Here is a 26,046-nt window from a genome sequence, read left to right as displayed (position 1 = left end):
CAGTGGCTTCAGTCAGTCAGTCAGTCAGTCAGTCAGTCAGTCAGTCCATTATCTACACTGCATGTATGTAAGACACACTCAGACATATATTTTAGTGTTGTTATGGGATTGTTTCATTTGTAAACTAAAATTATAGTTAGTGTGTGACTTTCAAATCATGATCAGGAAAAAAAAAGGTAAAAGATAAACTCACAGTTAAAAAATAATGCATAAAAAGAATACTAGTACCTCATACACTATACCCATATCAAACATATGTACACTGTGAACAAGATTTTGGTGTAATGTAATGTTACTGGTCCCATGCCTCTCATACACTGACTATTTTCTGTGAATAAACTTTCTGAGCCTCTGCTAGGAATGTTATGTTGAGCTGAACAAAATGTGAAGAGTGTAGTAGGCACCAGACACAGTTTTGTGATAAAAAATATTCTGGAAAATAGCAGTACAGTGTATTCAAAGGGAAGTTTTTTTTGTTAGAATAAAGTTCATTTGTTTTAAGGAAGGTGGCCTTTGACAGTATTATAGCCACAATTCTGGATGTACACAATAGGAATTAGTAAAAAATGTAATGTATGTTCTGGAACTGTGTCACAATGCCTTTAAAATTTGTTAGGTATGTCCTGTACGCTGGCTTCTGTACTACATTTATTCTCCAAAATAGTGCCCATTTTGTTTTACTTGTTTCTATGTTTATGATTTTACTCATTTTTCAGGTTGGTGAGTAAACATCAGCAGAGAGGTGATGATAATACAGATGATACTTGGTATTCCATTTTCCCAGTCGAAAATGAGGAGCTTGTGTATGGAGCTTGGGAAGATGAAGTTATTTGGGATTCTGAAAATATGTCTCACATACCTAAGCCAAAGATTCTGACACTTGATCCAAACGATGAAAACATCATATTGGGAATACCTGATGACATAGATCCAGCAAAACAGAGACTTGACTCAGTGACTCCAGCAAAAGTAAAAATTCCTCATCCTCACGTAAAGAAATCAAAGATCCTTCTTGGGAAGGCCGGTGTAATCAACGTCATGGAAGAAGACGCACCACCTCCACCACCAAAGTCACCAGACAGGGATCCTTTTAATGTTTCCAATGACAGGTATGTAGCAGGAAATAGATTGTGTTTGAAACCACATAAGAAAAACAATATCAAATGTTGTTAAAATTGGTAACAATGTTTTAGAGTTAGGCAAATATTCAGTGCTGTCTCCCCATAATTAAAACTACACAGAAGGCATTGAAATCCTCTACTCCTTCGTGAATATTTTATTGTATTAATCAAGAAGTCATAGTGCCCTCATTCTGAGTACTGTTATGTATATTTCACCAAGTGAGGTAGCACAATGATTAAGACCCTGGTCTGACATTTGGGATAACTGAAATTCAGATTTAGGGTTTCTGTGGTTTCTTTGACAAGCACATGGCCATTTCACTTCGCCATGTTTATACAATCTGAACTTTTGCTCCATCTCCCAGGTGAGAGAAAGTAAGAGTCCAGTTCTGGAAACATTTTTTCTACTTTGATGTTGATACCTCAGAAGCATGGTTTTGAGAGAATTCAACACAGCTTCTTGAGGTGGCCATGCATTTTTTGGTTGACAGAAGGGAACAAAAAGAACTCATCAGGTGATAAAATCAGGTGAACACATGGAGTGAGACATTAATTTGATGTTTTTTCTCTGTCAGATAATTAGATACCGAACAATGGAAACTCCGGGGAGGAATATCAACAATGTAGGAAAAGACAGATTGCTACTTATCATGAAGAAGATATGTCAAGTTGCAGACAGGCTCAGCTATAAGACACTCACATAGTGCTTTCAGCCACAACCTTCATCAGTAAAAGAGAGGCACACACACACACACACACACACACACACACACACACACACACACACACACACACAAAACCACCAACTCCAGCATCTTGGGCCGGAATGTCCAAGATGCTGGAGTTGGTGGATTTGTGTGCACGATGGGGCTTGTGTGTGTGTGTGTGTGTGTGTGTGTGTGTGTGTGTGTGTGTGTTTGTTTGTTTGTTTGTTTGTTTGTTTGTTTTTACTCATGGAGGCTGTGGGCTGTGGATTAAATCTGTGCGTGAGTGTCTTTTAATTGCGCCTGTCTGCACCTTGACATGTCTTCTTTACGGTAAGTAGCAGTCTGTCTTTTACTCCATTGTAAATAATCAGATATGTACTTTCCGTCAGGTGACGTTGTAGTGATAAAGAGTGGTGCAGTGTTTTCAGTTCTTATTCCTGATTTTCCTGATGATGTCAGGCAAACTGATTGTTGTATACCATTCACTGTGAACTGAATCCCCTTGTTAAAAAAATAGTTCCGAGCTCCGTAGCTCACATACAGATAGCATTCAAATGTGATTAATTTCTGAATGAAAAACATGCAGTGTAATCATTCCTTATACACAGTATGTAGATGACATTACTTACAAATTTTGTGTAACTGGGCTGAAATGATACCCCATTTTTTTTACCCAAAAATGTAGTGCACTTCATGCTGTTTGTTATTTTGTTGCATGCTACCCTCTGAGGCTTATTTGTCAGCAATGTTTGCCTAAGTTTCTTCTCCTGTTACTGTGTTGTATCCTTGTTTTCAATTTACTTTGGTCAGGTTTTTGTATGATTTAGACACACCAGTTGACACAAGCCTGTTTTGAGTTACAGTCATGCTGTGTGAATCCGTCAAGTACAAATGTTTTTTGCAGCTAAGTATTCGTGCAAAAATCTAATGTGCTGAAGTTGGTGTGCCCAGGAAGACCTTTATCTCATGATAAGTCACATGATGACTCTCTTAAGTCATGTTGTGCATAACATCAGTGTGTTTTTGATCAACAACCAATTTTGATCGACCATCAGGACTGACAGTGAAGTCTGGTTTCAAACAGATGGGAGAGCATTCTACTAACAGCCTGTTCCTACATACTAATGTTGAATGACACAGTGGCATGTGCAGCATGAATTGTGGAGTAATTTGTGTTGTAATTTTCATGGATATTGAGTCAGTAAATTTGATATTTCTGCACTCTTTATTTCAAAATCATGTAAGGCTTTATATTGTGAATGTGACATGAACTGTGTCTAACTTGGTTCAATGAATCTACCATATCCTTTTTCAAATTGAACTTTGTAATTGTTGAACAATCACTGCATTATATTCACTGTCTGGTGCCATGAAAATTTTGTTATAAAAGATTTAATCTGTTTGTTGTGAATCATTCATTCACCTATTTGGGGCAGAGAGAGATATGACAGTAGCTAATCTATATCTATTCTTGCTATTGTAGTGTGACTGGAAGATGTGTGAGGACAGGAGAAGGCTAAGATAGGTGTAAGAAAGTTACAAATCGTCCTCTCCATTCTGTAAATATTTGTCTGTTAGAGCTGGATTTCTTATGGTAACCATAAATAAAATGAGCTTCATTAAGTTTTTTTTGTATTATTGTTATTCAACACTTTTTTAAAAAAAATGTTTTCTCATTGTGAAGTTTATAAAATATAGATGCTGTGTTCCACATGACAAAACTTAAAATATAATGTTTATGATTGTATTTCTATTATTTTGTCCAAAAGTAAGGACATTAGGCTGTAATTACCTGTGGTATATTTTTGAGTGATTACTTCCAGACAAATACGACATCAGATTCTGGAACAAATGCTTTTGCACACTCACTTCTAGGATTTTGAGTTTGATAGGAGTAACTGATAGCATTTCTTACAGTACTGAGAAACAAATTACATATATTGCACATGCATTATGAAACCACCCACCACATGCTTTTTTTACTAGCTTTAAGTTTAGACGTATAATGTAGCCAAAAACATATTAGTGTTCCCATAGAGTTGCCCTTTTTTTCCAGATACTATATGCCTCGGTCTTCAGAATCATCTCTGCGTCTTAAAGTCAGTGGTGGAAACTTGATTCAGCATTCGACACCAGTTGTGGAGCTGCGTGTTCCATTCGTGCAAACACACATGGGTCCAATGCGTCTCCGGAACTTTCACAGACCACCCCTCAAACGATTTTCTCATGGTGCACTGGCTCACCCTGGCCCACACCATGTTCTTCCTCTATTAAAACATATTCGGAAAAAGGCTAAAGTAAGAGGTTTTGACTAATGCATACTAGATGTTTAGAGGTCTGAATTATATGCATAGAATGTTGGTTTATTTTAATGTATCTAATGTAATGTAACTAACTCATTTCTAGGAACTTTATTCCAGGGCAAACTAACAACATAGCACAGAAATGGATGAAACTTACAACACCAAATCAAGTGGAACATTTTAGTCCTATCCACTAGTGAATTTTGCAGATAGTACATTGTATGTAACTTGACAGGTGCGATCACATTGCACACTGTCTAGAGATGTCATACATTTTGAATCTAGAATCTGTACTCTGCAGGTCCTTACATCATTTGTGATAGTTAGTACATTTTATAATACAATTTATTATGATTTATTTCTGCTATGTTGATAGGCATAGTATGTGAAGAATAATTGATTGTATTACAATATTATGAAAGAATAGTTGCTACTTGCCATATATTCAAGATGCTGAGTCGGAGATAGGCACAACAAAGAATGTTGGAAAGTGAGCTTTTGGCCAACAAGGCTTTTGTTGAAATTAGACAACATACACACACACACTCATGCAAGTGCAACTCCCACACATGACCAAAGTCTCTGGCAGCTGAAGCCAGACTGGGTGTAGCAGCATGATAGGAAGGGCAACCAAGTGATGGGGGTGGGAAGGAGACTGAGAGGAGAAGGGGGAGGAATACCAGTGTAGGGGCAGGGGACAGTAAACAAGATGAGGAGAGGGTAGTGCAGCTAGGTGCAGTCAGGAGGGAGAGGGAGAGTGTGAGAGGGAGGAGGGGGGTAGCGGAAAAGGAGATAATTAAAAAGACTAAGGGTGTGTTGGTGGAATAGAGGGATGTGTATTGCTAGAATGAAGACAGGGAAGAGGCTAGATGGGTAAGGACAATAACTAATGAAGGTTGAGACCAGGAGGCTTACAGGAATGTAGAATGTATCATAGGGAGTGTCCCCACCTGCGCAATTCAGGAAAGCTGGTGTTGTTGGTAAGGATCCTGATGTCGCAGATTCTAAAGCAGTCACTGAAATGAGGAATGTCGTGTTGGGTGGCATGCTAAGTAATGGGGTGGTCCAGTTGTTTCTTGGCTATGTTTGTCAGTGGCCATTCGTGTGGACAGACAGCTAATTGGTTGTCAAGCCCATGTAGAATGCAGCACTGTGGTTGCAGCTTAGCTTGTAGATCAAAGCCTTTGATGGGATAGATGGTGTTTGTGACCAGGCTGGAGTAGATGGTGGTGGGAGGAGGGGGACGGGTCTTGGATCTAGGTCTATTACAGGGATATGAGCCATGAGGAAAGGGTTTGGAAGCAGGCGTTGTGTAGGGATGGATGAGGATATTGGATGGCGGAATACCAGTGCGGGGAGGGGGGTGGGGATAATGGGTAGGGCATTTCTCATTTCAGGACATGACGAAAGGTAGTCAAAACCCTGGTGCAGTATGTAACTCATTTGTTCCAGGCCTGGGTGGTACTGAGTCATGAGGGGATCCTGGGTGGTACTGAGTCACTAGGGGAGTCCTCCTCAGTGGCTGAATGGCGGGACTTCAGGAGTTGGTGGGTGACTGGAAAGGTAACGCATGGGAGATCTGTTGGGCGTGGGGGGCTAGGCTGTATAGAAGGGACTTCTTGGTATGGAATGGGCAGAAGCTTTCAAAGTGGAGGTATTGCTAGTGGTTGGTAGGTTTGATATGGACAGAGGCACTGATGTAGAAATCCTTAACGTGGAAGTCAACATTAAGGAAGATGGCTTGTTGGATTGAGTAGGACCAGGTGAAGTGAATGGGGGAGAAGGTGTTGAGGTTCTGGAGGAATGCGGAAAGGATGCCTTTTCCCTCGATCCAGATCACGAAGACGTCATCAATAAATCTGAACCAGGTGAGGGGTTTAGGAAGGATTCTTTTAGATGGCCCATGAATAGGATGGTGCCATGTGGGTGTCCACAGCTGTACACCAGATTTGTTTGTAGGTATGCCTTCAGAGGAGAAGTAATTGTGGGTGAGGATGTAGTTGCTCATGGTGACTGGGAAGGAGGTTGTTGGTTTGGAATCTGTCAAATGTTGGGAAGTGTAGTGTTCAGTAGTGGTAAGGCCATGGGCATTAGGGATGCTACTGTAAAGGGAGTTGGCATCAATAGTGATGAGTGGGACACCATGTGGTAAAGGGACAGGATCTGCGGAGAGTTGGTGGAGGAAATGGTTGGTATCTTTGATATAGGAGGGTAGGTTACTGGTAATAGGCTGAAGGTGTTGTTCTATGAGAGCAGAGATTCTCTTAATGGGGCACAGTAACTGGCCACAAGGGGGCATCATGGATGATTAGGTTTTTTACGAAACACATTGGGCGTAGGAGTGCAAGGAGTGGTAGGGGTGAGGAGAGAGATGAACTTTGGGGAGAGGTTCTAGGATGGACCTAAGGATTCGAGGAAAGACAGGTGATCCTGCTGGATTTCGGGGATGGGGTCACTATGGCAGGGTTTACGGGTGGATGAATCTGACAGCTGGTGGAGTCCTTCGGCCAGAAAATCATTGTAGTTTAATACAGCAGTGGTGGAGCTGTTATCAGCAGGTAGGATTATAAGGTCAAGATCAGTTTTTAAGTGGTGGATTGTGGTTCTTTCTGTGGATGTAAGGTTAGTTTGCATGTTGAAGGATTTGGGGAATGATGGTGAGACAAGGTTCAAGGTTAAAAATTGTGGAATGTTAATGGGTGTGATTTGGGGGCAGTGGAGGTAGGTGGATCATGGTTTGCTGGAGGAGCGAACTGAGTAAGGCAAGGTTCAACTTTGGGTTACGGTTGAGTATGATTGGTAGAGTTGGGGTCAAAGAAGTGTTTCCACTGTAGGGACTGTAAGAAGAAGAGGTCTTCAACAAGTCCTGCATGATTGAATTTGGGAGTGGGGCAAAAGTAAGGCTTTTGGAAAAGACTGATACTTCTGCAGGGCTAAGGCTTTTGGAGGAAAGGTTCATGATGTGTTTCAGGTCTGTTAAGGTTGTGGATTCTGAATCGTGGTGGAAGGGAGTTTTTGAGGTTGGGGTAAATGTAGTAGGTCTGCAAAATAGAGTTTGACGGCTACAGTGGGGGGCAGTTTGTAGGCATTTGTAGAGATGGTGGATAGTGGTAGTCCAAGGTATGAGTAGGAAGTGAACAGGTTGGAGAGTTTTTTGAGGTGACATTGTGCATGATTGTCTAGTTCCTGGAGGGCAAGAGTTTCAGTATGTGTTTTGTGTGTTATGGAAACCAGGAATTTGGAATTGTGTAGCAGGAGAATTTTGCAGTTGGAGAGAAAATGTTGCTAAGATGTTTGGTCCAGATTGATATGGGTTTTGCAGTACTATATTGGCGAGGGTTAAGAACTGACAGAATCTGAACAGATGGAAGTCATTGTGGAAGGAAGGGTAGCAGCCAGTGATGGGTAATTAGATGGTAAGGCCATTTGGGGGATACCATGAGCCAAGCAAAAATGCAGGAAAGTATGTGGGACTCTATTCTGGCTAGGGATAAGAAAACTTTTCTGTATTGTCGCAGATAGAAGCAACTGGGATCCATGGTGGTAGATGGAAATGCATAAAAATATGTCAATGATGTAGAATTACATCTGAAAAAATTTGCAAAAATGCATTTAAAAAAAATCATGAAAATGATGAAATGGATGAAGTAAGGGGAAATAAGATGAAATTTGAGGGAATAGGCTGATAGTGAAAGGCGAAAACCAAATGAAATTGGGCTGAAGACACAATGAGAACAAAAGAAGAATGTTTAAAATGATTGTAACTTGGGTAGCAAGTCCTCAGGTGGATGTGTATGAAGAAGGGGGACAGCAGATGTTACTAGATTAGGTGAAGTTAATAGGTGCAACCTGGAAGAGAGAGGAGAAGGATTCGGGGTGGGGAGGGGTTGGTAGGATGAGATACAAGTTCATGTGGCACAGGAAAGGTACGGGAAATAACACAAGAAAATACTCGAGAGGGACACTGGAAGAGTGATTGATTTGAAGGTACAGGATTAATTATATCAATGGAAGTAATGTGGGACATGAGATGCTGCACCAACAATCAGCATGGTCATGTAGCAGTGTGGTGTGCGTGGCTGAAACATGTGTTGTGTGCTCGTAAGTAGAACATGAACGGTGGTTTGTAAAGCGACAAGAGAAACACAGGAAGGAAGAGAAAGAAGGACGGACATGAATATAGTAATGCATTAGAAAATAATAACAAAGGAAAACAGCACTGGGTTACAGGATTGAAGAAATTCCAGCAAGCATTGAAGAGGGCTGTGAAGAAAAAAAAAAAAAAAAAAAAAAAAAAAAAAAAAAAAAAAAAAAAAAAAAAAAAAAGAGAGAGAGAGAGAGAGAGAGAGAGAGAGAGAGAGAGAGAGAGAGAGAGTTCATTGAAGAGGATTGTGATGAAAAATAAGAGAAAAACAGCTGCAAAAGGTGCCGCTGAACTGATGCAAAACACCTCCATAACCAGGGAACTGCAGGGAAAACTAGAATTCCCAAACCGCTCATCAGTGATACAAATTCCTGTAACAAGAAATCATGGTACCAAAGCCATAAAAGTTGGACTATGGGCTATGCCATTAAAACCCCAATATAAGTTAATCCTGTGAAATATTCCAAGATAGATGCATGTATCTGCTTATGATCCCCAGGACACACTGTACAAAAAGTCCACACACAGGGTATAAATGATAATTATTTACAACATACAACGATAGTGTGGAGGAAGTTGAGCCAAACAGTTTGGCAGAGGACACTTGTGTTCCATTTTTTTTTTGTCATCAGTCTACTGACTGGTTTGATGCGGCCCGCCACAAATTCCTTTCCTGTGCTAACCTCTTCATCTCAGAGTAGCACTTGCAACCTACGTCCTCAATTATTTGCTTGACGTATTCCAATCTCTGTCTTCCTCTACAGTTTTTGCCCTCTACAGCTCCCTCTAGTACCACGGAAGTCATTCCCTCATGTCTTAGCAGATGTCCTATCATCCTGTCCCTTCTCCTTATCAGTGTTTTCCACATATTTCTTTCCTCTCCGATTCTGCGTAGAACCTCCTCATTCCTTACCTTATCAGTCCACCTAATTTTCAACATTCTTCTATAGCACCACACCTCAAATGCTTCGATTCTCTTCTGTTCCGGTTTTCCCACAGTCCATGTTTCACTACCATACAATGCTGTACTCTAGACGTACATCCTCAGAAATTTCTTCCTCAAATTAAGTCCGGTATTTGATATTAGTAGACTTCTCTTGGCCAGAAATGCCATTTTTGCCATAGCGAGTGTGCTTTTGATGTCCTCCTTGCTCCGTCCGTCACTGGTTATTTTACTGCTGAGGTAGCAGAATTCTTTAACTTCATTGACTTCGTGACCATCAATCCTGATGTTAAGTTTCTCGCTGTTCTCATTTCTACTACTTCTCATTACCTTCGTCTTTCTCAGATTTACTCTCAAACCATACTGTGTACTCATCAGACTGTTCATTCCGTTCAGCAGATCATTTAATTCTTCTTCACTTTCACTCAGGATAGCAATGTCATCAGCGAATCATATCATTGATATCCTTTCACCTTGTATTTTAATTCCACTAATGAACCTTTCTTTTATTTCCATCATTGCTTCCTCAATGTACAGATTGAAGAGTAGGGGGAAAGGCTACAGCCTTGTCTTACTCCCTTCTTAATACGAGCACTTCGTTCTTGATCATCCACTCTTATTATTCCCTCTTGGTTGTTGTACATATTGTATATGACCCGTCTTTCCCTATAGCTTACACCTACTTTTTTCAGAATCTTGAACAGCTTGCACCATTTTATATTGTCGAACGCTTTTTCCAGGTCGACAAATCTTATGAAAGTGTCTTGATTTTTCTTTAGCCTTGCTTCCATTATTAGCCGTAACGTCAGAATTGCCTCTCTCGTGCCTTTACTTTTCCTAAAGCCGAACTGATCGTCACCTAGTGCATCCTCAATTTTCTTTTCCGTTCTTCTGTATATTATTCTTGTAAGCAGCTTCGATGCATGAGCTGTTAAGCTGATTGTGCGATAATTCTCACACTTGTCAGCTCTTGCCATCTTCGGAATTGTGTGGATGATGCTTTTCCGAAAGTCAGATGGTATGTCGTCAGACTCATATATTCTACACACCAACGTGAATAGTCATTTTGTTGCCACTTCCCCTAATGATTTTAGAAATTCTGATGGAATGTTATCTATCCCTTCTGCCTTATTTGACCCTAAGTCCTCCAAAGCTCTTTTAAATTCCGATTCTAATACTGGATCCCATACCTCTTCTAAATCGACTCCTGTTTCTTCTTCTATCACATCAGACAAATCTTCACCCTCATAGAGGCTTTCAATGTATTCTTTCCACCCATCTGCTCTCTCCTGTGCATTTAACAGTGGAATTCCCGTTGCACTCTTAATGTTACCAACGTTGCTTTTAATGTCACCAAAGGTTGTTTTGACTTTCCTGTATGCTGAGTCTGTCCTTCTGACAATCATATCTTTTTCGATGTCTTCACATTTTTCCTGCAGCCATTTCGTCTTAACTTCCCTGCACTTCCTATTTATTTCATTCCTCAGCAACTTGTATTTCTGTATTCCTGATTTTCCCGTATTATGTTTGTACTTCCTCCTTTCATCAATCAACTGAAGTATTTCTTCTGTTACCCATGGTTTCTTCGCAGCTACCTTCTTTGTACCTATGTTTTCCTTCCCAACTTCTGTGATGGCCCTTTTTAGAGACGTCCAGTCCTCTTCAACTGTGTTGCCCACTGTGCTATTCCTTATTGCTGTATCTATAGCGTTAGAGAACTTTAAACTATCTCGTCATTCCTTAGAAGTTCCGTATACCACTTCTTAGCGTATTGATTTTTCCTGACTAATGTCTTGAACTTCAGCCTACTCTTCATCACTACTATATTGTGATCTGAGTCTATATCTGCTCCTGGGTACGCCTTACAATCCAGTATCTGATTTCGGAATCTCTGTCTGACCATGATGTAATCTAATTGAAATCTTCCTGTATCTCCCTGCCTTTTCCAAGTATACCTCCTCCTCTTGTGATTCTTGAACAGGGTATTCGCTATTATTAGCTGAAACTTGTTACAGAACTCAATTAGTCTTTCTCCTCTTTCATTCCTTGTCCCAAGCCCATATTCTCCTGTAACCTTTTCTTCTACTCCTTCCCCTACAACTGCATTCCAGTCGCCCATGACTATTAGATTTTCGCCCCCCTTTACATACTGCATTACCCTTTCAATATCCTCATACACTTTCTCTATCTGTTCATCTTCAGCTTGCGACGTCGGTATGTATACCTGAACTATCGTTGTCGGTGTTGGTCTGCTGTTGATTCTGATTAGAACAACCCGGTCACTGAACTGTTCACAGTAACACACCCTCTGCCCTACCTTCCTAATCATAACGAATCCTACACCTGTTACACCATTTTCTGCTGCTGTTGATATTACCCGATACTCATCTGACCAGAAATCCTTGTCTTCCTTCCACTTCACTTCACTGACCCCTACTATATCTAGATTGAGCCTTTGCATTTTCCTTTTCAGATTTTCTAGTTTTCCTACCATGTTCAAGCTTCTGACATTCCACCCCCCGACTCGTAGAGCATTATCCTTTCGTTGATTATTCAATCTTTTTCTCATGGTAACCTCCCCCTTGGCAGTCCCCTCCCGGAGATCCGAATGGGGGACTATTCCGGAATCTTTTGCCATGACACTTCAACTACAGGCCACATGTCCTGTGGATACACGTTACGTGTCTTTAATGCAGTGGTTTCCATTGCCTTCTGCATCCTCATGTTGTTGATCATTGCTGATTCTTCTGCCTTTAGGGGCAATTTCCCACCCCTAGGACAAGAGAGTGCCCTGAACCTCTATCCACTCCTCCGCCCTCTTTGACAAGACCGTTGGCAGAATGAGGCCAGCTTCTTATGCCGGAAGTCTTCGGCCGCCAATGCTGATTATTTATCAAAATTTAGGCAGTGGCGGGGATCGAACCCGGGACCGAAGACGTTTTGATTATGAATCAAAGACGCTACCCCTAGACCACGCAGACAAGAAAGTACCACAAATTGCTCTTCAAAAATCATCTAAGCTGCATCTCAAGCGTGTTGCATGAAATTTCAGTATTCTCTTGCTCTCTACATGCAAAGTACTGGTCCTAGAGAAAAGAGTGAATAGGATCTTTATTAGGAATTCAGTGTAGTTTAATTTCGCACAGGGATACATTATCACTAGATGCCACTGTTTTTGTGTTATTCAGGAAACATGTACAAAAATGACTTTTGAATGCACCTCCACTCCCACACTGGATCTCTATTGGTCAGGATTTTTAGTGTGTTGTTCATGGCACTCCCTCCTACCATTGTACAAAAATTTGTAACTACATGAATTATTTCCATTATTTGACCTTTTTTGGACTTCATTGGCTGGGCTATTTCACCACTGTTTACACACTGTATATGGTACATGAATGAAATATAATATAAAAATTTAGCAGTTTGTTTGATCACAATTTTTTAACTGAAAATAGCTATTGTAATTCCAGTGCCAAAAACCGACCAATTTGAGTAACTGATGGCATTAGAACATCGTTTAAGTGGGAATAGGAGCTGTATGAAAGAATGGACGGTGATAGACTTGTTACAGAATTTCATTACAGATAGTACTGGAAAGTGTTAAAAAATTTCATCAGCCAGCCTAACGTAGCATATTACAGTAGTATGTGCATAAGATGGCAGATGGTGGGTGATACACAGTGTCAAGTAGTAGTGTACCACATCATACTCCAACCAGTAGCTCATTCTGCCACTTCAGCCTGTAGCATTCATTGTGTGTGTGTGTGTGTGTGTGTGTGTGTGTGTGTGTGTGTGTGTGTGTGTCTACTGCTGACAAAGGCCTTAATGGCCAAAAGCTACAATTGTGTGTAGGACATTAAGCATTACTTTCACAGTAGTTTAGGTGTATGATGAGGTTACTTCACCACTGTAGTGTTAATTATGGGTGGCATAAGGCAAACATGACAAATATAGTGTTAAGAAGTAACAGAGGTAGTTTTTCAAGCATATAAATTTCACTAGGGAGAGTTAGAAGCAGAAATAGTGGTCTGATTTAATGCTTACCCCAGCGTTCCCCGTTGCCAGCATTGGCAGTGGTTGGAATGTGACGCAAGAGTCAAAGACATAGGACACACTCATAATGTTGCATAGTATTATCCATCTCTCTCTGCGCAGAATGTGTCATGTGACTGCCTTCTTATGTGTACACCACTTATAATAATTTTTTACCTTTCTTTTTTTTGCAGTGACAGCAACTGAAATTGTTTATATAAGAATATACAGCCTACAGTTGCAGGTTAACTTTATCGTTTACCTAGGTTTCAACGTTATTAATAACGTCTTCTTCAGAAACTGCAACAAGTTAATATTATAATGCGCTAGCAAATTATATTGGATATGGTCATCCTACAGGATGCAACGTATAGTACTTACATAAATTATTATTTAAATGTTTGCCTAAAACAGGCCATGTCCTAAGTCAACTTCATAAAACTTGATGCATAACCATAAGGTTTTGTCACTTCTATTAAACCAACTGTAGAAATTCACTTTAAGCCCGTTGTATGGGCCTTGTCGTGCGGCTAGAGACTGCGAACTGCGAGGGCTTCGCGGTCTGCCTCACACAGGGCGGCGTGCATGTGCGAGACATATAGAGTCAAACTTATTAGGCACGCGTCACATAACCTTTTGTTATGAATTAATTTTATATTTCACTATTGTAAGTTAATTACAGTATCCAGCATGACTACGTTTTACATTCTATTACAGAGCTTTCTAATCTGACCAACAAATCTTGTATGAACATCTGTAAGAAAGGATCTATTATTACAGAAACTGTGAGGTAAGATGCATTATGAATTATTGTAAACCTAGTATAGGTTGGAAGCCTTCGAAGTATGCCCTATTTTTTAGATACAGTTGATTGTTCGGTAAATTGCTTCTATCTGTAATTAGGTGTGCATAAATTTGTAGTTCCTCAAGCGTGTCGAGTCTATATCCCTTAACTTCATGATGTAGTAGCTCTATGTCACGTAAAGGTTTAGGTGTATGAGCCGTTTGCACCAGATGTTCCGCAAAGGCTGACCCCCGTGTTCCTACGCCCTTTATTGGAAGATGTTCTTTAAACCTTACTGCTATAGCTCTGCCTGTTTGACCTATGTAATAACATGGACAATCATCACACATAATCTTATATACGCCTGATTTCGCTGACTTGTCACCGTCTTTCTCAATGGACTGAACCAACTTTTGCTTTAAACTATTACTTGTCGAGTAGAAAATTTTAAAACCTGAATTTTTCAACAGGTGCCCTATCTTGTAGGAGACATTACCTATATAAGGAACCGACAGCCATTTCTTGGTCTGATCTTGGGTTTGAGTATTTGTGTTTACTAAAGTCTTTGTCCTTTTTCGCATTTTCTTGTGATATAACTGCCTCACTATGTTTGGATCATAATCATTATTCTGTGCAATACTTCCGAGCATTTGTAATTCTTTTTCGAGGTTGACAACGGAATAGAACTCGCCCGATGGATACTAGAATCGAAAAACGCCATTTTATGCGCTTGGGGGTGGGTTGAATCAGTCGGGATGATGTTGTCTGAATAAGTTGCTTTCCGGAATATGTTGAACTCTATTTTAGCATCTTTAATAGTCAACATTAAATCAAGATAATTTAGTGATCTGTCAGCTGATTCCAATTCTTTTGTGAATTTTATTTTTTTCATGTAGACTGTTAAATGTTGCGAAAATTTGCTCTATTCCATCTGGAGAATTATTAACCAGTAGAAGAATGTCATCCACGTATCTCGCGCAAAATATAATGTTGTTCACTAATTCCGGGTAGTTTTGGAAAAAAAAAGCAATTCGAGAGAATTTATAAAAATTTCGGACATGATACATGCAAGTGGACTCCCCATAGCTAAGCCACATGGCTGTGAATATAATTTTTTATTGAATGAAAAATAATTGTATTTAAGAGTCTTTTTTTAAAAATATATTCTTATATAGCCACTTATAATGCTCGAGAAAATTGAAAATGTGTGGTAAGTTGTAAAAGTTGTGTCAGGGGCAAATGGTGTATGATACATTTCTTCTGTGGATAGTGAAGCACTTTCTCATTCACCTGAGTTATGAAAGTATTTAATTCCACATGCAGACACAGGAAACAAACAAGGAGGAAAATGAATCAGTTATTACATCATTGAAGAATAAAGACTCAAATCAGTACAATGAACTCTCCAGAAGACTTATTAAGACCAGTGCTTGATGCGTTAGTGTCACATTTGGTCACCAGTACATCGTGTACATCAGCACATGCATAGCCTTATCATCTAACTCAGGTGCGACAGAAAATCTGTCTTTACTGCAAGATCAGTACATACGGTGTAAATGTAGTTAGTTGCAGTAGGTTGCATCCTAAGGAAAAATATGAGTGGACTGACAAATATCAAGAAATAGTTGAGATTTTGAAGCACTACTCATCCTGATAGATAAACTGTCATCGGGACTGTAGGGGCACTAGTGGTGCTGCCTCACTCTTACCTTTGTATACAACAACTAACAAATGAAATGGTTACAGTAACCTTTATGTTATGAGCAAAGTCTCATTAATGAATAAAGGTTAAGATCCAGCGTTGAATGACAAATTTACAAACACACTGCAGTCCCTTTGTATTGCGCATAGGGACACAAAGACAGGATTAAACAAAGTACATGGTGTACAGAGGCATATAAATAATCATTCTTTCCATGTACCATGTGCAAATGGAATGGGAAGAAGCCTTAATAGAAAGTATAGTGGGGAGTACCCTCTACCATACAATTCACAGTGCAATACAGGGTATGGTTGTAAGTATGAGAGTATACAGTTGCCATCTTGACAACAGTTGTAGCATAACATTTTGCTCATTATGTTGGAAACTTTCTTGCTTTGGCATTATTGCCAGATATAAAATTCTAGGTTCATTAGCCTGAAATACTGGGAATGCTACCACCTTTAATCCTAAAGGGGACAGATATCAACTTCTCTCCCTCAGAAAAGAGTCTATGAGTAATAATAGATGAAAATATAAATTGGGCGAGCACATAACTGTGATGCACAATTAGGCATCAGAATCTCTCCATGCCCTACAAAAATAAAAAGCTCTTACCTCTGGACATGAAAAGACACATGAACGAGCACCTATACTTCCAAATATTGATTTACAGCAATGTTATCCTGCAAAGTCTTTCTCAGGTAAACTCACAGTGCTTGGAAATAGTTATGAATACCTGTATTTGATATATCTGTGGTGTTTGAATCTTTGATCATATTTCACCATCATATGCACAGCTCTCCTGGCTGTGTGCTGACGAACACAGAGATTTCCATACTCTCTGTCTTTTCGAATCTCTTATCAATGTACACTGCCCCTCCATCCCTTCTCAATCTTAACGCTCTTGTGTGAACAACAAGGCAGAAACACCTCTCCTCATCAGAACAAAATTCTTTCAGTGTCACTCCATCGTTCAGCCACTTTCTTGAAGTTCTTTTCAGTTGCAGGAACCCCACTGTGGACTGCCCCTCCATCCCTTCTCAATCTTAACGCTCTTGTGTGAACAACAAGGCAGGAACACCTCTCCTCATCAGAACAAAATTCTTTCAGTGTCACTCCATCGTTCAGCCACTTTCTTGAAGTTCTTTTCAGTTGCAGGAACCCCACTGTGGAATAACCTCCCACATTATATCAGAGAACTGAATAACATCTCCACCTTCGGTAGACATTTACTGACATATTTAGTGAAACAACAATAATGACTACTATTGTCCCTGTACGCACTCACTGACCCTGTACATCCTTCTTTCCAACCACATCTTCCTCATTTCCCAGTATTAAACAATGGAAAATCCAGAATGGAATGTAACAATACCAGAGAAGGAAAGTTGCTACTCACCATATAGCGGAGATGCTGAGTCGAGTTAGGCACAACAAAAAGATTCACGCAATTAAAGCTTTCGGTCATTAAGGCCTTTGTCAGCAGTAGACACACACACACACACACACACACACACACACACACACACACACACACACACTCCGCAAACGCAACTTGCATACACATCTGCAGTCTCAGAGAGCTGAAACCCTACTGAAAGCGGCAGCACCAGTGCATGATGGGAGTGGCGACTGGGTGGGGGTAAGGAGGAGGCTGGGGCAGGGAGGGTGAGGGGTAGTATGGTGGGAGTGGCAGACAGTGAAGTGTTCCAGTTTAGATGGAGAGCTGGAGAGAAGGTGCACCTTTTCTCCTGCCCTCCGTCTAAACTGCAACACTTCACTGCTATAATATTACCCAACATAGCTTGTATTTCTGTATTATATGTTCTATGCATGAAAATATGTCGTCAGCCATTGATGTGTAATGCATTGGCACTAAATTGAGGAGTTCGTCAATCACATTTAACTGAGCATCAACTCCCCGCAAAAAGACTGCTAGTTGAGCAACATCACATACATCAGTGCTTTTGTCCAACGCTAATGAAAAGAAAACCAAATCTTTGATCCTGTTTCTCAATTGAACTATCCCATCATGTGCCATTTCTTCAATGCACTTGCAAACTGTTCTCTATGAAAGAGGAGTGATTTCAAAAACAGCAAGACTTTATGCACACAAAATTGTTGTAGCAGCAACAAAACAGTCTTTCACAAATTCTCCGTCGCCGAAGGGCTGTGCTGCTTCCGCTATTTTAAGAGCTGCACAATAGCTTACTGTCATCGCTGCAGCATTGTGGATGATGAGGTTTTCGGTCTGTAAATACATACAGGTGAAGGTGAAAGTGACAGAAAATGCACATAGCATATTATTAATAACAGTAATAATGAGAATCAATGTCATAATTAAATACATGTATATGTACATCTTTCTCCTTTTTCTGCTTCAGTTCCATAAGTTTTGCTTTTCTTTCTTCATTATTCAAACCAACTGTACCCTTATCGTGAAACAGCTGATGGTGTCGCTTCAAATTGTATTCTTCCGTGAAGACAATGTGGCATTGCAAATGAAACACTGATATGCGCTTTTTAAGGGTTCAAAGGACTTTTGTTTCAATGATTTTAATTCCTCTTCAGCCATTTTCCACCCACAAGTTCTGTTTTATCACAACCACCCAACGCTATGTCTACACAGACAATAGAAATGACGGGAAGTAAATAGACTAAGAACTCCATGCAGTGCAGTGACCTGTGTGGTTGGGTGAGTAGATGGTAGGGGTACTGCTGGCTGGCAGGATGGGGAGAGCTGCGGACAGGCCTTGCGGGCATCACTCCGCGGCAGAGTGAAAATCTCATTCTGGACTCAAAAAGTTGCTGGCCACCCATGAGAAATCAGGTCTTTTTCATGGCAAGTGCGCAGCATTTTTCACAGTTTTTCACAACCTAGGATTTCACTACGGGCTGTTCTGTGGCAACAAGCCTTTGATGGAGAGGGAGCCTATAACTGCAGGGTGATGCTGATTTTAAAAGCAAATCTGTGGCATGAGTATCAGTGATGTGGTGTTACTTGAGGAAACTTTGGTATTTTTTTGAAAGGTATAAATGTCATTTGATTGTACAGTAGGCTGTACTTCATACTCTAGATTTCAGCCATAGGCCATTATCGAGTGTTACAACTGCAGCAGATTAAAGCAGAATAAAAGCATAAGTATCTGAAAAATAGCAAGGCAAGCAGTTAAATTAATGTATGGGCTGTATTATTATTTCTATCACATATCAAAAATCATTAGACTTGAGTAGAACACAAGTCATTGTCAACATATGTATCTTTGGTTACATTAACCAGTTTTGTCAAAAGTAAATGTGAGAACATTTTTGTAACAGGCTAATTTACTGGCAAGTAGCATGACTTCTTCACTTGATGTGGTTGTGGAGTGAAGTAGATGACCATATCAGATGTTTCCAACATTGCTACACGGTGTCTAAGCAGCTACTGATATAAACATAAGTGAAACGATTGTCAAAGACCACCATAAAGGCATCCCAGTTTGCACCATGTATGTCATGGGAACAGGTAGTGTGACTCTTTATTATAGAAGGTGGTTACATTGTCTTTGAAGTGGGCGGAATATGACAGTGTTAACATTATATTGCGTGAAGAGCCATCTTCCCAGTGTGCATGTAAAAACATGGCTTACACCATCATAATTAAAGATACAGAGAAGTGCAATTTTCAATATAGTAAAATGTTTGATACATTGACAACTACAAAATAAGTAGGTATACATTGTTATGATTACAGTCATGTTTAAAAATTGTTCAGTTATATAAAATAAATGGTCACAAACGTCATTGCAATTTAAAACTCTTTACATAAAAGTGTCAATGGTTGTTATAAAGGACCAAGTGTCTAATGATACAAAATGGGGAAAAAAGTGGAGCATAGGGCTGGGGGGTGGGGTGGAGGGGCTAAGGCTGAAAGGTAGAGTGTGGAATAAAACCTATTGTACAATCAAATGGCAGTTATATCTTTCAAAAAAGTTTATGTGACCGTGTCTCCACAACAGTGTGAAAATTTGGGTGTGCTATGGTTATGTTGTGAAGCATGACTGGGCAGATGACACAACTAAAGGATCAATAGGAGTGACTTCTGGCAAGGAGAGCAGACTTGTTCTTCTTTATGCAGGCACCTTACAAGGTTTCCTCCGAAATTGTCTTCTGCTTTTCAAATCAAAGAAGATTATTATGAAGAAATGAGGCTTGTTACATTTAGAAAGGGGCTTGTAGAATCATTATTCCCAAATTTGGGAAACTCGTCAGCGATCATAGACTATGCTCCTTACCATTCAGTTGTTTTCGACAAGGCCCCTACTATGGAAAAGTGAAAGGGGAACTTGATTTCAGTGTCGTAATCTTGATATAAATTATAACCTTAAAAAGATGGAGCTTGTAGTCTCTCTCAGAGAAACCACATACATCAGCCACCAAACAACACAAGAAAACTGAAACAGCATCTGCTCAAGCTAAACAAAATCAAAGAAAAGGAAACACTACAGACAAATAAAACATCAGAAGCACAAAGACTGAGTGGAAAAGAGTCAGTAGCCCAATAAGAAATGAAATTCGCCACAAAATTGACGAGTTAACAGGTAGGCAAGCGCCACAGTTTTCCATGTACACAATTGATGAGTTCACAAAAACATATGGACATACAGTCATTAGGCTACCATCTTACCATTGCCATTTCACCCCAGGAGAGTTAATAGGGGTCCAATTTAAAAGTTGCATTGTGTGGAACTTACATTTTTTGCAGTTGAAGCCCTTGCAAAAGAAACTGTTAGGAACATAAACCCAGAAGACCAAAAGAAAGGTGTCAAATAAACATAGAACGTCATAGAAAGAGCATGACAGTATCAAGCTGTTTTGAAACATTCAGTGGAGAAGACAGTTGCTTCACTAAATAGTAATATTTCTATCACCAATCATATGGACGAGAGGAATACAGTTGTGTGTTTGAAGTGCAAAGTTTGTAGTGGTATGTTGCTGGGCTACATAACAAAATATTTTCTTAAGTTTTAACATTTTAACAAGAAAGCTTTGTCAGCAACAATCTCCAAACCTAGTTCATCTCGGGAATTCAGTCTACATCACATAAAATAAATGTTCCTGTTTACATTGACCTTGCTGCAATACTTGGACATTATTTTTAGTGGAACTTTTATTCTTTCTCCCAATAGCAGTTGGCCTATATAAGATATGTTTTCTCACCTCAATAAGCATACATAAATCTTATTTTTTGTTGTGTTAGAAATAGGAATGCAGGTAACAAAACTTAATAACAGGTTCATTATAAACCTAGAGATATTTCTGTCATAACAAAATGGTGTGGGTGACCAATTAGTATTGATGCACAATTGGACCATAGTGTGCCAGACTTGACTGAAATTATCTCATGATAGGAAACCATGAGAGATTTCTGGTTTGGAATAGATGAAAATGTAATGTTTTTTTAAATATTTTGTGTGCATAATGTGTTCACCTAAATTAAAAACAAAAATGTTTCCCACAAGTTGAAAATTTGGTAACATCATAAGAAAATGCACTTTTGTAAATTATCTGTATAATTTCTTAGTAATTTGTTGCTGTAAACCAAACTGAAATGAAAGTATAATGTATCTGTCCTGGAACACATTAATGCCATGTCTGTCTGGGCGAGTTGAATGAAATGGAAAATTATATCTGCATACTGTATGGGGCAAGGCACCTGTGCTCTGTTCTTCCAGGTGCTCCTGCTGAACTGTCAGTTCTGAAGTAATTTTGAGCCAACTTCACACAAGCACTCTTTTACTCATCTGTCAGAGAGTGATGTACCACCTATGAAGATGAAAGTTCCCGACTCAAAGATAACTGTGCAGTGTTTTGTGCAAAGACAGCAAAGCAGTCTATGTTAATGTTTTGAAAATAATCTAGGAGGAAAGGAAACAGCTTACTGAATAGCGGAAGCATCGAGTCTTTGGCAAGCATACATAAAAGAACAAAACTTTTCTAGCTTAAGGATGAATACTTTTTCGAGCCTATACTGCTACTTCACCTCTGCTGATTCCTTGCCGCCATACCCTCTTAAGAACAGTCTCCCCTTCCTCTGTTATGCCACCTCATCTCAATACACTCCCACACTTTGTTGTCAACATGCACCAGTTCCAGTCCCCCGTGCTGCTTCTTCATCTCGTATTCCTGTCTTGCCCACTGCTACCTCTCTTCAAGCTCTTCTTCCCAGATCAACCACAGATGACACCCCTCCTTACCCTGTCTTCCTGCCAACTTGTGTGTATTCTGTCTTGAAAAAGGATTTGTCCAGAAGCTAGGAAAGTTTCATTCTTTTGTGTACACTTGCTAAGGACTTGATGCTTCCACTGTTTGGCGAGTTGTTTTCTTTACTCTGAAATTATTTCAATTCTGGCAGAGCTCTCCACACCGTATTTGTATTGTCACTCTGATGTCCTTGAAAGACTCTCATTGGCTTTCTGGGACTGTTTTTCTACGTTACTGCCTTTCTTCATCTTTGACTGAAATTCTCTCTCTTTAAAATTCCAAAAAGCAAATGAAGAACTGTAGGGTGGGGAAGAGGAGGTTCTCAAAAACTGCATCATAAATTCTTAAGGCTTTCACTCTTGTTTAATTCATGTTTAAAATGGTAAAACATGAATTGCTTAGTTATGCAAGATGCAGTTGTCAGTCATATTTGTCTGAAGTGAGGTAATTAGAAGTAACACAGAATGCCACCACCCAGCAGGTGCGTCCCCCCCCCCCCCCCCCCCCACACACACACGTTTTAGTGTCCTTCATGAAATAACAGTAATTTTATGGTGATATTTCTTTATTTCAGCAAAGAGAACAAGAAAGGGCTGCATCTGGTGGGGGTGATGTGTTTTTCATGAGAACTCCAGAGGATCTCACTGGTCGTGATGGTGATCTTGTTCTTATTGAGTTTTGTGAAGAACATCCTCCACTCATCAATCAGGTATGTCTAATTTGTTGCTGTTAGTTCTGATTATCGTTTTTTAGTATGTGTAATGGCCCAACTGTAATTACAGTAGAAATAAGATGTATGTTTGTTCCCCTTTACAATAGGCTTACAATTCCTTTTATTTGTTGACAAATAGGTGGGAATGTGCTCAAAAGTGAAGAACTACTACAAGCGAAAGGCTGGGAAAGATCAAGGGCCGCAAGAATATCGGTATGGTGAAATTGCATATGCCCACACATCACCATTTTTAGGACAGTTACCACCTGGACAGTCCTTGCAGGCTGTTGAAAACAACATGTATCGGGCTCCAATCTATGAACATAAAGTGCCTGAGACTGATTTCTTAGTGATACGAACCAGGTATGAACATGTGATGTAACGTTTTATGATTGCGGAAGATTTCCTTACTGGTCTACCCTTTCCATCTTTCCTATTTTGCAGTCACTTCTTCTCTTTAAATAGGTGAACACACACACACACACACACACACACACACACACACACCACACACACACACACACAGCGGAGAAGGGGGGGGGGGGAGATAGAGAGAGAGAGAGAGAGAGAGAGAGAGAGAGAGAGAGAGAGAGAGAGAGAGAGAGAGAGAGAGACCAATTCATTCCAGTTCGATCTGCCGGAAATGACTGTCATGTACACATGAGTTATGTGTTTCCTTTACTTATGGGTGCTTTGGCCGAAAGCTAACATGTAAGTGTCTTTTTGGTATGTTTGTCGGCAACTTAACCTGTCTTTTGTACGGTGAGTGGCAATGTATGTTTACCTTATATTAGAGATAAAAATCCCCCCAATTAACCATGGACCTTGCCGTTGGTGGGGAGGCTTGTGTGCTTCAGCGATACAGATGGCTGTACCGTAGGTGCAACCACAACGGAGGGGTATCGGTTAAGAGGCCAGACAAACATGTGGTTCCTGAAGAGGGGCAGGAGCCTTTTCAGTAGTTGCAGGGGCAACAGTCTGGATGATTGACTGATCTGGCCTTGTTACAATAACCAAAACGGCCTTGCTGTGCTGGTACTGCGAACGGCTGAAAGCAAGGGGAAACTACAGCCGTAACTTTTCCCGAGGGCATGCAGCTTTACTTTATGATTAAATGATGATGGCGTCCTCTTGGGTAAAATATTCCGGAGGTAAAATAGTCCCCCATTTGGATCTCCGAGCGGGGACTACTCAAGAGGATGTCGTTATCAGGAGAAAGAAGACTGGCATTCTACGGATCGGAGCGTGGAATGTCAGATCCCTGAATTGGGCAGGTAGGTTAGAAAATTTAAAAAGGGAAATGGGTAGGTTAAAGTTAGATATAGTGGGAATTAGTGAAGTTCAGTGGCAGGAGGAACAAGACTTTTGGTCAGGTGAATACAGGGTTATAAATACAAAATCAAATAGGAGTAATGCAAGAGTAGGTTTAATAATGAATAAAAAAAATAGGGGTGTGGGTTAGCTACTACAAACAGCATAGTGAACGCATTATTGTGGCCAAGATACACACAAAGCCCATGCCTACTACAGTAGTACGAGTTTATATGCTGACTAGAACTGCAGATGATGAAGAAATTGATGAAGTCTATGATGAGATAAAAGAAATTATTGAAGTAGTGAAGAGAGACGAAAATTTAATAGTCATGGGTGACTGGAATTCATCAGTAGGAAAAGGGAGAGAAGGAAACATAGTAGGTGAATATGGATTGGGGGGAAGAAATGAAAGAGAAAGCCGTCTGGTAGAATTTTGAGCAGAGCATAACTTAATCATAGCTAACACTTGGTTCAAGAATCATAAAAGAAGATTGTATACATGGAAGAATCTTGGAGATACTAAAAGGTATCAGATAGGTTATATAATGGTAGGACAGAGATTTAGGAACCAGGTTTTAAATTGTAAGACATTTCCAGGGGCAGATGTGGACTCAACCACAATCTGTTGGATATGAACTGAGGATTAAAACTGAAGAAACTGCAAAAAGTTGGGGAATTTAAGGAGATGAGACTTGGATTCACTGACAGAACCAGAGGTTGTACAGAGCTTCAGGGAGAGCATAAGGGAACAATTGACAAGAATGGGGGAAAGAGATACAGTAGAAGAAGAGTGGGTAGCTTTGAGGGATGAAGTAGTGAAGGCAGCAGAGGATCAAGTAGGTAAAAAGACGAGGGCTAATAGAAATCCTTGGGTAACAGAAGAAATATTTATTTAATTGGTGAAAGGAGAAAATACAAAAATGCAGTAAATGAAGCAGGCATAAAGGAATACAAACAAGAAGTGGACAGGAGGTGCAAAATGGCTAAGCAGGGGTGGCTAGAGGACAAATGTAAGGATGTAGAGGCTTATCTCGCGAGGGTTATGATAGATACTGCCTACAGGAAAATTAAAGAGACCTTTGGAGAGAAGAGAACTACTTGTATGAATATCAAGAGCTTAGATGGAAACCCAGTTCTGAGCAAAGAAGGGAAGGCAGAAAGGTGGAAGGAGTATATAGAGGGTTTATACAAAGGCGATGTACTTGAGGACAATATTATAGAAATGGAAGAGGATGTAGATGAAGATGAAATGGGAGATATGATACTGCGTGAAGAGTTTGACAGAGCACTGAAAGACCTGAGTCGAAACAAGGCCCCGGGAGTAGACAACATTCCATTAGAACTACTGACGGCCTTGGGAGAGCCAGTCATGACAAAACTCTACCATCTAGTGAGCAAGATGTATAAGACAGGCGAAATACCCTCAGACTTCAAGAAGAATATAATAATTCAAATTCCAAAGAAAGCAGGTGTTGACAGATGTGAAAATTACCGAACTATCAGTTTAATAAGTCACAGTTGCAAAATATAATGCAAATTCTATACAGACGAATGGAAAAACTGGTAGAAGCGGACCTTGGGGAAGATCAGTTTGTATCCCGTAGAAATGTTGGCAATACACGTGAGGCAATACTAACCTTACGACTTATCTTAGAAGAAAGATTAAGAAAAGGCAAACCTACATTTCTAGCATTTGTAGACTTTTGACAATGTTAACTGGAATACTCTCTTTCAAATTCTGAAGGTGGCAGGGGTAAAATACAGAGAGCGTAAGGCCATTTACAATTTGTACAGAAACCAGATGGCAGTTATAAGAGTGGAGGGACATGAAAGGGACGCAGTGGTTGGGAAAGGAGTGAGACAGGGTTGTAGCGTCTCCCCGATGTTATTCAATCTGTATATTGAGCAAGCAGTGAAGGAAACAAAAGAAAAATTCGTAATAGGTATTAAAATTCATGGAGAAGATTGAGGTTCGCCGATGACATTGTAATTCTATCAGAGACAGCAAAGGACTTGGAAGAGCAGTTGAACGGAA

General features: G+C 40.0%; 1 protein-coding gene across 1 annotated transcript in view; it reads left to right on the top strand.

Moving 5' to 3' along the window:
- Positions 1 to 26,046, top strand: part of LOC126267005 (transcription initiation factor TFIID subunit 1-like) — a 230,107-nt gene that overhangs the window by 81,411 nt on the left and 122,650 nt on the right. The window contains exons 7-10 of the mRNA XM_049971767.1: positions 717 to 1,109; positions 3,885 to 4,125; positions 22,560 to 22,694; positions 22,837 to 23,060. Coding sequence (XP_049827724.1) covers positions 717 to 1,109; positions 3,885 to 4,125; positions 22,560 to 22,694; positions 22,837 to 23,060 — 993 coding nt within the window. The remainder of the gene's footprint in view (positions 1 to 716; positions 1,110 to 3,884; positions 4,126 to 22,559; positions 22,695 to 22,836; positions 23,061 to 26,046) is intronic.

The sequence above is a fragment of the Schistocerca gregaria genome, chromosome 4 (assembly GCF_023897955.1).
Source record: "Schistocerca gregaria isolate iqSchGreg1 chromosome 4, iqSchGreg1.2, whole genome shotgun sequence".
Classification (NCBI taxonomy): Eukaryota; Metazoa; Arthropoda; class Insecta; order Orthoptera; family Acrididae; genus Schistocerca; species Schistocerca gregaria.
The sequence above is the reverse complement of the archived record's forward strand: the minus strand, read 5'-3'. Positions and strand labels throughout refer to the sequence as shown.